Source organism: Cynocephalus volans, chromosome 2, assembly GCF_027409185.1.
Source record: "Cynocephalus volans isolate mCynVol1 chromosome 2, mCynVol1.pri, whole genome shotgun sequence".
NCBI classification, from domain to species: domain Eukaryota; kingdom Metazoa; phylum Chordata; class Mammalia; order Dermoptera; family Cynocephalidae; genus Cynocephalus; species Cynocephalus volans.
The window spans coordinates 112,039,084-112,053,648 of record NC_084461.1 but is presented as its reverse complement, the minus strand read 5'-3'; the positions used below and the strand labels follow the sequence as shown (position 1 = coordinate 112,053,648).

The window sequence follows — 14,565 nt, the reverse complement described above, 5'->3', positions numbered from 1 at the left end:
CCACTTCAGCCATTTCTGATAAAGCGCCCTGCTCTCCCCAACACCTATCAGGAGCACACATCATAATTGACTCTCCCCATATCTTCCTGGCCCCCAAAATGTAGGCTCCAGGAGGTCTGTGTTTTAAAATTGCTCAAACCCTGGTTTATGCCAGACATAACAATTGGGACATATCAATGGTGAAACCAATTATGCCAATGTGCTGATATGCACATACGCAAATATATGTAAATATGCCTATTAATGAAAAGAAACTTACCATAAGCCACAACTCAAACTATTTTCTTTTGCTCCTAAAGATTTTTATAAAATAGTTCAGTGTTTCCTACAATACAATCCATTCTTTAGTGGAAAGAGAGGACCCTGACCTATATAAAGAAGCCCTAAAATTTTTTTAAAAATTATATTTCTAATTGAATTAAGTTGGTTTCCATAAGTTGCCAATGGGATACATGGTACTATAAAGAAAAATGAAAACCTTGTGTTACTTTTCCCTAATATATCCTCCTTTCCGTGAAGAAGTCTAAAACAGAAAGAATCCTGATTCAAGATTCCAAGTATGCCTGGGCACACCCTCCCTGCTCTTCTCCTCCTAGAGCTTTATGTTTCCACATGCACATCAGTTGTGCAGTCCAACAAGATAGTACTCTTCCTGGATGTGGTCATATCATTTGTGAGAAAAGAATGGAAATCTCTGCATTTACAAGCCCTGCTCTTTCACCTCAGATCCTGAGAATTGATCTACAAACCTCCTTGTACCACGCAAGCACTAGAAAAATGCAGGGTGCACAGTTACCAAGAGGGAGGAACACAGGAACCAGCATAAACAGGTAGTGGGTGTTAGATGGCATAATCATTTCTCTAAAACTTGTTAAAATAAAAAACAACAACAATTAACCCATTTCGTAAGCCCTGCTAGTGTTCTATAATGCTGCATAGGGTTTAACTCTGCCATGAAATGAACCACTAAACCATCAGCCTTCACTGATTTACTAACTTCTCTAGTGTACAAAAAAGGACAAGATTGTACCAGAGGCTTTGGCTTGTCTACGATCAGATAGGAGTGGAAGGTGATCTTCAAGTCCATCTCCAAGCACTGATCATTTGTTCACTGGTCAGATGAGAGGCAGCAAAGCCAACTTAACTCTGGGTATGGAATAGCCTAGGGTGGGATACACTCTTCTTTGGGAAATGGGTTGGACTTAATGAGGAGGAAGCCCAGAGAGAGAAGAGCCTCTATGGAAAAGCACTTCTCCTCGAGGGGCCAGTTCAGAGTATCACATTGTTATCTCGCAGTCAGATGATGTCCTGCAGGCAGAGAACACACACCACTGAGAGAATGCTTAATGGCTCAAGAGAAAAGAATTGCAATGGGAAGAAAGGGTGACGGCTAAGAGGGAAAGAAACCGGCCAAGTGCTTCAGAGGAAAGACAAATCATCGAGTTACTAAGAGAATGCACCTCTGTCAGCCTGCAGTAATACAGTGGAGACTTCTCACAACCTGTATCTCCAAAGTGGGTCAAGAGAACGGAGTGAGCATTGAACTAATGAAATCTTAGGACAGTCTTAAGACTCCAGAAATAATTACATTAAAAGACGCTTTTTCCAAATCTTTTTTCACCACTTCGATGAGCATTTCTGTGACATCAATCACCACCCCTCTTTCAGCCCCCCACCACTTTCCACCCCAAAGGCCGGAGGATTTCCATCATGATGGAAACAAAATATCTGGAGAGTTGACAGGCATACATTGGGTGTTTGACTCACGCTGTTGACTTGCTGCCACTGAGAGATGGGCATATAAGAAACATAGAAAATAAAGTGTCAGGGTGGAGGAAACAGGGTAGAGATGAAGGAAAAGAAGAAAGAAATTTTCACAAAGCCCACCTAACCAATTTCCATGTCTACCTCTTTTCCAATCTGATATCCAATTTAAATCAAAACATCTCAATTCTAACAGTTAGTGAAGTTTGATACTCAGCCACTTTAAATCAGGAAAACCACAAAAAGAAGCCAAACCTCCAGCATCAGCTCCTCCCAGGCATTCCCAGTCTGGTTTGGGCGTACCTGGCAGGGAAGTTCACATTTCTCCCCGCGCCAGCCAGGTGCACATGTGCAGGTCCCGTCCAGGGTGTTGCAGGCTCCTCCGTTGAGACATTGGCATGTTAAGTTACAGCCAAAGCCCCACGTGCCACTGGGACAGCTGATGGAGCAGTCCACTCCATGCCAGCCTGCACGATAAGAATGCCAGAGCACGTGAAGGAACAAAAGCAACAAAGTTTTGCTGAACCGTTCCCAACCACGTTTCTCCTTAGAAACATTGTGGAGATGCACAACAGTGCTCTGAGCCGCAGGCCCAGCAGCAGAGAGCATCGGCTGTGCCATGTAAGGCCTCCATCAGAAATGAACAAAAGGCACTCTGACAGCCCAACACTGTGAGTGCTGTGTGATCTGTCAAGCACGCCAATGCTGAGAAGCACCACTGGGCTGTTGGGGAAGAGATATGGACTGGGGGCTTCTTTAATGTGCAGTGACACACACCATGGAATCTGAGTTTTGTTCATCTCAGAGCACTGTAGTATTTATATGGAAGGAGAGGAAGGTTTGTGCTTGAAAGAACAACCCCATCTTTATTTTTTGTTTGTTTATTTGTTTGTTTGTTTGTTTTGTGGCTGGCTGGTATGGGGATCTGAACGTAGGACCTTGTTATGAGGCTGTGCTCTAACCAAATGAGCTAACCAGCCAGCCCTCAACCCCATCTTTAAAGAAGAACCCGTTAACCATGAACAATGAGTATCTGGGATCCTGGCTGCACCTACAGATGGACACATTCTGGGCCTCATATAAAATCCGTGCTTGGCTGCATTTCTTGTCACGATTCCAGGCCAGTCAATTTAGGAGTACAGACACGTGTCTGTTTGTTTACTCTTCCCTAAAGTGCAGACTCACAGATTTTTGGAGCTGGCAGCAACTTTAGAGATCATCTAATGTGAGCCTCTTCCTATGGCTGACGAAAGCATCAGAGCCCACACTGGATGAGGGGCTTGCTGGGCTCAGGCACTGAATTTTGGTGCTGCTGGAGCTAGAACCCTAGTCAAGGTTTCTTTCCTGTGACTTTAGGAGATAACAAGACTAGGATCATTCACCCACTCTTACCTGCCTTGCAAGTACAAGACCCATCCACAGCAGAACAGACAGCATGGTTTTTACAGCCACAGCGAGAGGAACAATTTATTCCATAGGTTTCCAGAGGGCATGGGGTAGAGCAGTCAGTTCCCTAGACAGGCACAAATAGCAAAATGCATGCAATGTTGCCAACTGAAATAAAGCCAACACAAATAAACAAAAATGTATCTTGGCCATGCTAATTTTACTTTCTTTCTAATTTTACCATAGTGTACACTTTAAAAGTTGCTACACTGTCACCACTATACAAATTTTAGAGATTCAAGGGCAATACCAGAAGGCCTATGTTAAGGATACAGTATTTAATGGGACCCCCAAAAGCTTGCTGCCTTCATTAGTCTTGTCTTTGTAGCAGAACTAAAAAAACCAAAACCAAAACAACAAACTTTGATCTTGCCCAGACAAATAGGTAAATAAAAATAAATTGTAGCTATAAAATTACTGTTGATAAATAAACATAAATATGATCTGTACATTAGATCCTAGTGCTTCCTAGACTTCTTTGTATAATATGTAGTATTGTAAGTGGGTGAAGCAAAGCAACAGAACACACACTAGCCAGCAACATGATTCAACTTATCTGACAGTGAGCATTCAGCAGAGACTTGGGCTATCAAAGGTGACTGGAGGTCATCTCCTTTCAAAACAGAAGGGACTCTTAAGACAAGGCTAATTCAAGGGCTCAACAAAAGGGTTGTGACATGGGTTTAAAACCCTCTAAAGATCCTCTCAGCTCTGTGACTTTATGATCCACCAGTTCCACGTTATATGTTCTGGAATAATTCTTCATAGTTTGATGTTCTCCTCTTTAAAATGGGAGTAAATAATTGAAAATCAATGCATTTTTCTTTAAAACAAAGATTTCTAGCTAAAAAATTTATAGCTAAAAAATCCTGGGAACTGCATGCAAAATTCTGCTCTATTGTTATATAGGCACATTTGTAGGGTTTAGATTCTCAAAGGGATCTAAAAACTTTTGTGCAATGAGTTATAGAAGGTAAATACATAATAAATGCCAACTTGATGTATGATGTGTCTTCAAATTGCATGGAATGAAAACAAAAACTGTTGACAATAATACATAACCTACTTGGAAAATAACTTCTTTGTTGCCTATAAAACACAGTAAAATAATTACTTAAGAAATAATTATAATATATCATACTACCCAACATATATTTATATTAAAAATTAATGCCATATGTTTAGTTTTACCAGCTTCCCCAGATACTAAGATAATTACTTATATCTCTATTAGTAATTCTTTTCTCTTTATTCTCTTTTCTTCTTTTCTCTTTATTCTCTTTCTCGCTAAAGATGTGAATGATTTTAGCACACTCATTGTACCTCACAGAAGGTCATATAAATCACGATATTGATATGCTCTATATTGCACCCTCTTCTCCTTTCTTCAGAGCCCATGTCACTCACTTTGAATCCTGGGGCACAGGTGCACTTTCCAGTCACACTGTCACAGTCAGCCCCGTTTTGGCAGCTGCAGATCTGTTGGCAAGCTTCTCCGTAGAATCCAGGAGAGCATGTCTCATTACAGTAGAGTCCCGACCAGCCCGGCTTGCAGGCACACTCTCCAGACATGGGGTGACAGCTGAGAGATGTGGATGGAAGGAACAAATTACTCTGGGATAAACATGACACCCAAGGCCTCTGCAAATGCTGCTTTAGCCATGATCACTAAATGTGTGGGTAATTCCATGCACAATAACTTAAACTTCATTCCCATGCTTGGTATGATTTAATTAATTGGCTGAAACCCAATTGGTACTATAGAAATTTTGTATAAAACCAGCATTATGCTGTAGCAGGATGACTATTACAACAACATCCTTTTGTCTGAAATTCTTTTTAATTTTCTTAAATTGAAAGCACTTATCAAATAAGAGGTCAACTCTATGAGAAGAACTAAAAAAACTCCATCCAGTGAATGATACCAATCAGTTAACCAGCATGATATCCAAAGAACTTCAAAAGCAGTAACCTCGCCAGCCCATTTCTCCTCTCAGCTCCCAATACCTGGTAACAGAGCAGCTGGTCTCTACCTGAAACAGCAGCCATATTGACTGGCCAGGCAGCCAGCTGTTGCTTCATAGCAAATGGACACATCAGCTGTGCTAAGATGCACGTGTAAGTGTGCTGACACAATAGGGCACTCTGTGGCATGCTGGCTCAAAACACATGTGCTGCTCACAGCAGGAAAATCTTAACAATCAAACTAGCTCTGCTGACAATTGGAAGACTGTGTAAACATGGTCTTCCTTCCCTGCTGGAGCTAAAACCATGCCCTTAATAAGGACAACAACAAAATCTGCTGTTGCAGCCAAACATTTGCTAAATGACCTCTCGTCATTTAGAGTACTGTTCGTAGATTTTCTACTCTTGGAAAGAATGATGAGCTGGGAGGGATGAAGAATGAGGAAGTACTTCCAGTTCTCCCACCACCTGAGTAAACTTAGTGAAAGCACAGAACCTCATGATGTCCTAGTCTGTCAAGTGGGGATCTCAGCCACACCCCATAAACTCATTTCCCACCTTTCTCCTGCCCCTTTCTCTTCCCCTGCCCTTCCTCATTCTCCTCCTTCTTCTTTGAAAAAGGGTACGGGTTGGATGGTTCAGTCCTCATTTTCAAAAATATATTTAAGTACACTTTTAGACCCCAGCTGCAACTAAATGTCACAGCAAAGGCATAGACGTCCATCACAAACATATTCAGAAAACATGGCATGAAGATATCCAAGTACCATCCTACATTTGGGATGGTTTCGTGGGCATAGAACGTTTAGATTCAGAAGACAAGGGCTTGAGTCTCAGATATACTTAGCTCTACTTAAATCTATCAAGTCTACTTACCTGCTGTTATCCTTGGGCAAACCACTTATCCTCAAGCAAACACCTGGCACCTCAAACTTCACATGTCCAAAACAGCCCTTGTTCTCGCCTGCCTTCTTTCTTCACAAAGTACCCACCCCAATCCTCTGTATTTCTGTAAATGGCACCACCAGTCACTCAGTTTACCAAGGAGTCATTCTGCCTCATTTCCCACATCCAGTTCATCGCTAGGACCTAACCATTCTAACTCCGAAATACATTTAGAATCTGTCCCCTTCTCTTCATCTTCACTGTCGCCATCCTACTGCAAGCCAACGCTATCTCCTAAACTCCTGAACGGCCTCCCTGCACGCTCCCATGCTCATCACCTAAAGAGTAAACTGCATCATATCATTCTCCTCCTTAAAACCTTTCAAGGACTCCCCACTACACTTAGTATAAGATTCATACTGTTTGATACAGCTAGAGTGACTACATAATTTATTGTCTAGGCCAGGACATTTTTTTAAAGTGAAGAGGGATCTTCTAATAGTTATACCAGGACAACAGGACTAAGGCAGACTGTTCTTGCAAAACCAGATACATGATCACCCTAAAGACAGTCCCCAGGGCCTCACCATCTGGCCACTGCCCACTCCTCAACCTCTTCTTTCATCATTATGCTCTCTACAACACTGGATTTCTTTTAGTTCGTAAACCTACTGAGTTTTAAACTTAAGGGCCTCCACATGGGCGATTCTGTATTCCTAGAAATGCTATTTTCCTACTCTTTGCCTATCTCTCCCCATCCTGTCCTTCCAGTCTCAGCTTAAACACTTCTTCCTCCCACAGGCCTTCCCTGACCACCCAAATTTAAATTAGGTCTCTTCATCATTCTCTTTCGTAGCACCTGTTCTTTCTCCTCATCTCACTTGGCACAATTTGTGATCCTGTGCTTGTGTTTACAGTCCAGTAATGTCTTCCTTCCCCTCTAGACCATGAGTTCTATGAGGGCAAGAATTAAGTCTGTTCTGTTACCTGTCCCCGTTCACGGTAGGCTCACAGTAAATACTGATTGATCGAACAAGTGAAAATGTCACAGCTGATACACAGTGGATCTAGCTTCCCCGCACTCATCTGCTTCTCCCAGACATCTCTGAGTCATTAAGCAATGTTAAATTATAATCAGCATACCTGTATACAAAGGCAGAATTTCACCTAAAGTTAGCTTTAAAGATGTTACAGCCTTGGCTTAAAGAAAGTTGCTACTAATTGGTAACACTCACTTCTGTGATGCTCGTGATGATGCTGTAGGTGAATGCACAGACTAGCAGTTGGTGTTTACTGAGCAGCACTGTGCTAAGCACTCCATGCACATTATTTAGTTCAATTCCTACAACCATACTAAGTGGGAGGTAGGATCCCATTTTTAAATGAGGAAATGGAGGCCTAGACATTGTAATTTATTCAAAGTTTCACATAGGTAGTGGCAGAATCAAACTTGCACCCAGTTTTGTTTTTTTTTAATACCTAAATAAGGGAGTTTGCTAGCAGCCTGCTAGGGGTAGTAGACATGAAAGAGAATTGCTAAAACTTAAGATTTAGCACAGAGGACCAGTAGAAATCTGTACTGTCTCTAAAATACATTTTAAATTTATTTAATGAGGCAAATTTACTTCAGTAAGGCCCTACATTTGAGAAAAGGAAAAGAATATTTCAAGTGATTAATTGGTTTAAATAGTTAAACTTAACATACTTTGCAAGAAAGGATATTTTCGGTAGAAAATATTGCTTTCCATTAAAAGCTAGAAAATAACATTCATGATGTACTCATAAATGTTAAATAAAATAAACAATTTAGGGACAGAGAATTGAACTAAGTGAGAGGCAGACAGAGAAATTGATATTCAGTGCCCCCCAGTGAGTGTGAGTGCAGCACACTGGTTCTCAGATTGATTGACACCAAAATTAGCATTCTGCAATTTGTAATTAGATGTAGGAAGCCAGAGCACTTCGGAGGCATTTGATGGGTTCTCATGCCGGCAGGTTAATTGGTAATGAGATTTACGTGTTGATGTAGGAGCAGCAGATTAGAGGTTTTGGAGTGATACACTCACTACCTGTGTTCTGTCTAAAGAACAGACTGCGTGTGTGAAAATAGGATTACACACACGGGAATACTTGTCATTTGATACACACATATAACTAGATATACATATTCTATTAAATTTTCCAATTTAATAGTTAAATTATAACAAGAATACAGTACTATATAATATGGGCTAAAATAAAGTGAGTTGTATTTCGTTTTATTCATCTCCTTAGATGTTATTAATGCTCAAATGTAATGATAATTAGGGAGTGTTTGCAAATAGCCACATCCTGATTGCTCACGGCCATTACATATCTTTATTAACAAGAGCTAATATACATATCCCATGTGAAATCTTACTAAATCTCAAATTTTATTTTCTTGTTCAAAATTATTTCCACCATAAAAGTTAGTTTTCAGTTGAAAAGTCCAGGTCACTGTCTTGATGCTCAATAATAGTGCTAAAATTTAAAATACTAATATTATTTACAAATATATTAAATTTACCTCAACCCTATGATAGACTACAAAATAAAAATAGCTACAAATTCTTTGCAACTCCTCCCATTGAATCTGGACTTGATCATGTGACTTGCTTTGTCTAAAGGGACATTAGCAAACGTGACACAATCAAAGGCTTGAAAAGTGTTTGCATGTTGGGGCTTGCCCTGTCTCTTGCTGCTTTTAGAAGCCAATCACCATGTAAAGAAGCCCAGGCTAGCCTGCTAGATGCTGGAGACATGTCACTCAGTCACCCCCATCACCCAGCCAAATGCCAGACATGTGAGTGAGGATATTCAGGACCAATTAGCCTCTAGTTGATCTGCCAGCTGAACACGGAAAGACAAGAAGATGAACCACTAAGCTGAGCCTAGCCCAAATAGTCAAGCAAAGAATTATAGCCTAATAAATAATATTGATTTATGCCTCTAAGTTTAGGGTAGTTTTTTTCTTTTATGCAGCAAAAGCTAACTGACACAAACCCCTACCCAAATTTATGGCTGCAATACATGTCAATATGTACAACCAGAGAATGCAAAATTTACCTAAAGACAATGTAAATTATTAATTTACATTGCATTAATTATAATAATTTATTGATTATAGTTCTAATTACTAATTATAGTTATTAATTTAATTAATTATAATGAAAGGCTTTAGGATAAATATGCATTATGAATTATGAATAGCAAAGCTCCACTTGCTTGATTAAATGGTAAAGTCCACAAGCTAGGCTTTTAGCTAATACAAAAATATTCTACGCTTTCAGTTCAAAGAGACCTTGTGTTTCCAGGAATTTTACATGGAAGTTCGAGATATAAGAATTAGATGGATGACTCCAACTGTGAATTCAACAAGATAGAGTCATATAATCAACATTCAAGTGGTTTTAATAAATATTTGTAAAAGCTAATCTTTAAAAATAGCTTTTATGACTTAGGGAAGTACTTAATAGGTTAATTGTTTTTTAATCTTCTGATTATTTGATATACATTATTAGACAGATTTTAGTGTTATTTTGACCTATGTGATTGTAAATCTCATGTACTTCTTGGTTAGAGCATACATGTAATCTATGCCAAAATTATCATGATACTGGCATTAATTAAATAACTCTCCACTTGTACTCTGCCACTACTAACATGGTATCCCAATTCCAACAAAGTCAACATTGTCTCTGCTTCTTCAAGTCTTCTCATAGCAGAGCTCTTTCTTTGTATGGGACTATTATTCCATTCGATTTCAGCTGTATCTACAAACAACAAAACAGCACACTGGTATACAGTAAGGTTCTCAGCTATCGCTACATTAGGCTTACCTTTTGTTGCAACGAGCCTTACACTGCAGGAAAGGGAGCCAAATTCATGACTTGCCCCTAATTCTGCCAGCTCTTTAAATATTGGAAAGTTAAAAACAAAAGCAAAAACAAAAAAACGGCAGATAGGATTTACTTTTACTCTCCAAACGTTTACCTAAACTTGTCATGTAAAGAATGGCAATATTTTCCAATGAAGAAAACCAAAAGTTGACTTGCAGAAGTGGCTTACAAAGTTATTTGAATCACACTGAGAATAAACTTCTTTGACATATCCCACTAAAATGTTTTCCAGCACACACACACACACACACACACACACACACACACACACACAGAATGCAAAGTCCATTTTTTACCCCTGCAATGGTTTAAAGACGAGACCAACCACATGCTTCTGTTTACTTTTAACTTTTGTGCATTTGGGATTTGATGTGGCCATGAGTTATCTTTCTGAAGTATAAATGAAGTAACAGCTGTGCTGAATGCAAATAAAAGTAATTCTAATAACATCTGAACTGCTATATAATGCACTACATTTTTGTCAAACTCAGCTTTTCCAGCACTCTGCAAAGGAGGCCCAGAACTCTAAGTTATGTGCATCTGGTCCTTGGGGGTTAGAAAAAGAAAAGAGGAGGAGGGAAGATATTTTCAAGGGCAGACAAGGTACAGTAGGGTGGGTGGGATCGTGGTTTCCTGTTCCCAAATTCTTCGAGAGATTTTTGAGATAAAAGATCCCTGCGAGTTCTATGTCAGAGTAATCAATTCTGAAAAGATATTTCACATTTGACAGCCACATGTGAAACACTTTTACAAAACTTCCACCAGTACACTTCCTCTCTATAGTCTTTTTTTCTTCCACAGATGTGCTGTCAAGTAAAAGATGTTGCAGTGAGAGTCACTTTATGATATTTTTACATACTAAACTTGGCTTACCTCTTCTTTCTCATGGCATCTTTGCTTCTAAGGGAATGTCACAGAATCCCTCTCTTAGGGAAAAGCTCTACTAACCTCAGCAAATTTAATTTTACCAGTGGCCATGAATAGAGAATAGAATGTAATATCCACCAACGATCATCTAACAATTTTAGCACTTCTGACAGGGGCCATCACTCACAAAGTGAAAAACTCTTCCTTTTGGTGATTTACTTGCACCCAAGATAGCTCAGAGGCAGGAAGGGCCTTGGGGTAGGAAACTCTGTCATTTCCTCCTTCCAAATCCTGGACACTGAGGTTAAAACTTTAATAGGACATGTCTTTGCAGAGCAGCCGACACTCACCTATGAGTGTTGTCCAGATGGCAGGGGCACCACTTGTCACACTTGATGCCATAGAGTCCCTCTGGACACAGGCGGGCCTCACAGTGCTCACCAGCAAAGCCTGCTTCACAGAGGCACGTCCCACTCACATGGTAGCACTTCCCGCCATTAACACACTGGCAGGTCTCAGCACAGCGAACTCCGAAGGTCCCAACTGGACACTCGTCCTGGCACCTTTCAAGCCAGAGGTGGGAGTAGAAGACAGATGAATTAGTGCCATGTGAAAATAAATGGCTGATTCAGAGTGGCTTTGTTATGTATACATTGAAACTGCTTTTTGGACTTGATATTATTTAGTGATTGTCTCATTACAGGTATGAAAAGCATTAAGATAAATTATTCTGGCTACATATAGTAGTAATAGCAGTATAATCTGTTGAAAGAAGAAATAACAAAAATGAAACAAAAACAAAATGAAATTATGAGCTTAGACATGAAGCATGTTTTTTTTTTTTTTTTTTGTCGTTTTTTCGTGACCGGCACTTAGCCAGTGAGTGCACCGGTCAGTCCTATATAGGATCCGAACCCGCGGCGGGAGGATCGCCGCGCTCCCAGCGCAGCACCCTACCAAGTGCGCCACGGGCTCGGCCCATGAAGCATGTTTTACACCTAGTGCTATATAGCACTTAAGTAGAAACCAAGAAAAGGAGAAAAGTCATTACCCAAACATTAGTCCCAGTACATAATTAGGAAATTTAAAAAATATGCTTTCTCCATTCCCAAGAGAAAATTTGTGGCAAATGTGAAACTAAATTTTAATTCTCTTGGCTGGTACAGAGATCCAAACCCTTTGACCTTGGTGCCTTACTGTAATCAGCACTGTGCTCTAACCAAGTGAGCTAACCTCCCAGCCCTGCCATTAACTTTTAATCTTAGTCAAGTTCCTATTCCTTCCAAAGTTGAGTGGTAATCACTGCTCCTCATCTAGAAAGTTACGTAACTAATAAGTAAAGTCTCTTTAGACTTAAAGAATTCTGACACCAAAATCAGGCGTCCTCGATTCCAACCTGGGAAGCATCTGCCGGTAGGCTGCAGAAAGGCTTGGAGTTTTCTAACATGACATTTTTGGCAAGTGGGGTATTGTCCTCTGTTGGGAAGAAGGGCTGCCAAATAGCAAGGACAAAAATATCAGACCTCAGAAATTCACTTTATTGTCTTCTAAAAAATGGCATAAGAGCTCTGTCCCAAAGGACATACTCCAGGCAAGGAGGGAATCGTGATAGAAAAGAGAAAACTACCTATCATTGCTCCATGGAAAGCACAAGTAGTTCATGGGCTAGCCAAGTTTCTTTTTGGCTAGGCAAAGTGACGGGACTCCGCAGCAGAAGGAGAGCTTGCTGCCTAAGGGGAGGAAGTCAGGGTTGCATCTAGCCCAGCGCTCGCCACAAGCAGGGTACACTTTGTCTCAGCAGACAGTTCCCCTGCGGCTCTCCAGTCAGGTCAGACCCAGAGTCAAATGTAGGTCAGGATTGTGCTTCTCAGGTCTGTCTAATGCAAGCAGCAAGCACGATAACAAATTCAAGCATGCTTAAAAGAAACAGCTAAGAAATATACTTAGAAACAGCCTTTCCACAAGGCTTTGCATATTTTTAATGGTAGGGTGTGATGACTAACGTTACCATGGCGGGCAGGATTCTGCTTCAGCATGGAGGACAATTCTTGAGAATCTTTTGATCCTTTTCTGACTCTGACTCTAGCATATGTTTAATGTGATGGAGACAAGGAGAGGGGCCTCATGTAAGTTTGGTTTCACAGGTTCTAGTCATCTTCAGGTGTACTGATCAACAGGCAAAGTCTTCAACTGCTCAACCAATTATTATAAAAGTTCTGGAGTAACAACCAATATTTAGCATAAAATCAAATGTGTGCTTTAAAGTTATACATAACTATACCTACTTTTAGACCAAAGTATTTTTTAAAGGTGCTCTTTATTTTTTAACCTGTTTAGAAACTTTAATAAGCCAAGTCATTTTGTTTATTCCTTAAAGATGTAAACTTAAAAGAAAGAAATACTGAGGAACAATAATTTGGCCTCATTATGGCTTTTGCAGAAGGCTGGCAAGACAACTCTGCAACCTGTCTGGATTTTCTTGCAAGTCAGTACCAAAAGGAAAAAGATAAACAAGATAAAATAATATCACTTTCTCTCTCCTACGTGGATTTGATAACAAACTCCAATGTTAAACTTTGGACTGTCTTCATGATTTTAATTTAGTAAAAGATCAGCTCTAAAAGTGGTTGAAAGTGGAATAGATCAGAAGGCTGGGAAAGCATCTGCTACCACATTACAGGGAACCAGTGTGTATATTTTATCATATCTTGGCAATGACTGCCTTTTTCTCTGGGAAAACAAAATCCATAATAGCTAGTCCTCACCCATATTTAGTTTTCTAACCTATAATAAGATGTACTACTAATTTATATTATAAATACAAAACAAAAAGTCATTTGAATTTTACTTACTAAAGCAGCCGTTATGTAAGTTTGGTTCATATTCCTGCTTTCTTTTTTGTCAATGTTACACTAGTGAGAGAATCCTGTTAATAGGAGTCATGTCTATTTCCATGGACCAAACCAAAATGGCAGGATATCTATCTAAAAGTATACATTTTCCATCTTGAAAATAAACATAATCATGACATAGCTTATGTTTTTTTGATTGGCTACATGAAAAGTCTTTGTCAAGCAGTCTCATCTCCCTTTTTGGACCCTTTATCTTCAAGAAGTACCATTTCCCAACAAATTTTATGCCCTAATGTTGCTTTTGTGGCCCCAAGTAGAACAAGAAAAGCTATCTCAGGAATCAGTGGAAGAGGAAATACATTTTCTTAGGAGAGACGGCAGAGAAACCATAAAGATATAGCAATATATAGTAGAAATATGGCCATGTTGGGCCTCTAATTTTTTTACTTTGAATAATGCCCTGGAATTAGGAAGTATGAATAAGCATTAAGCAGAGATAAACTAACAAAACGTAACACAGAATCCCAAATCAATGAGGGTTACAGACTTCTTTTAATACAATTTTGACTATTATGTGGCATCTCACTGTGAACTTAAGGAAAAAGTAGTGAGCTGCAGTGTTAGGCGTGGCAGCCCCATCTCCCACCCTTGTCCTTTTGAGCACATCCCTTCCTAGAGTGCCTTCAATAGTTGGGCCAAACCATGATTTAGTGTGAAAGAATTACATTCCTCATTAAACCTGGGGTCAGCGGATCACCTGCCTGCCTTTCTAACATCTGGAACTGCTTCTTTGGGGAACTATAAAAAGCACTGGGAAAAAGCCAAATTTTCCGTGGTCCTAGATACAGAAAAGAGTTCCTCCACAG

General features: G+C 39.8%; 1 protein-coding gene across 1 annotated transcript in view; it reads right to left on the bottom strand.

Annotated features, from left to right (window-relative positions):
* MEGF10 (multiple EGF like domains 10) overlaps positions 1 to 14,565 on the bottom strand; it is a 106,237-nt gene that overhangs the window by 31,729 nt on the left and 59,943 nt on the right. The window contains exons 8-11 of the mRNA XM_063088199.1: positions 11,198 to 11,410; positions 4,618 to 4,792; positions 3,157 to 3,277; positions 2,068 to 2,231 (exon numbers count right to left, since the gene is read on the bottom strand). Coding sequence (XP_062944269.1) covers positions 2,068 to 2,231; positions 3,157 to 3,277; positions 4,618 to 4,792; positions 11,198 to 11,410 — 673 coding nt within the window. The remainder of the gene's footprint in view (positions 1 to 2,067; positions 2,232 to 3,156; positions 3,278 to 4,617; positions 4,793 to 11,197; positions 11,411 to 14,565) is intronic.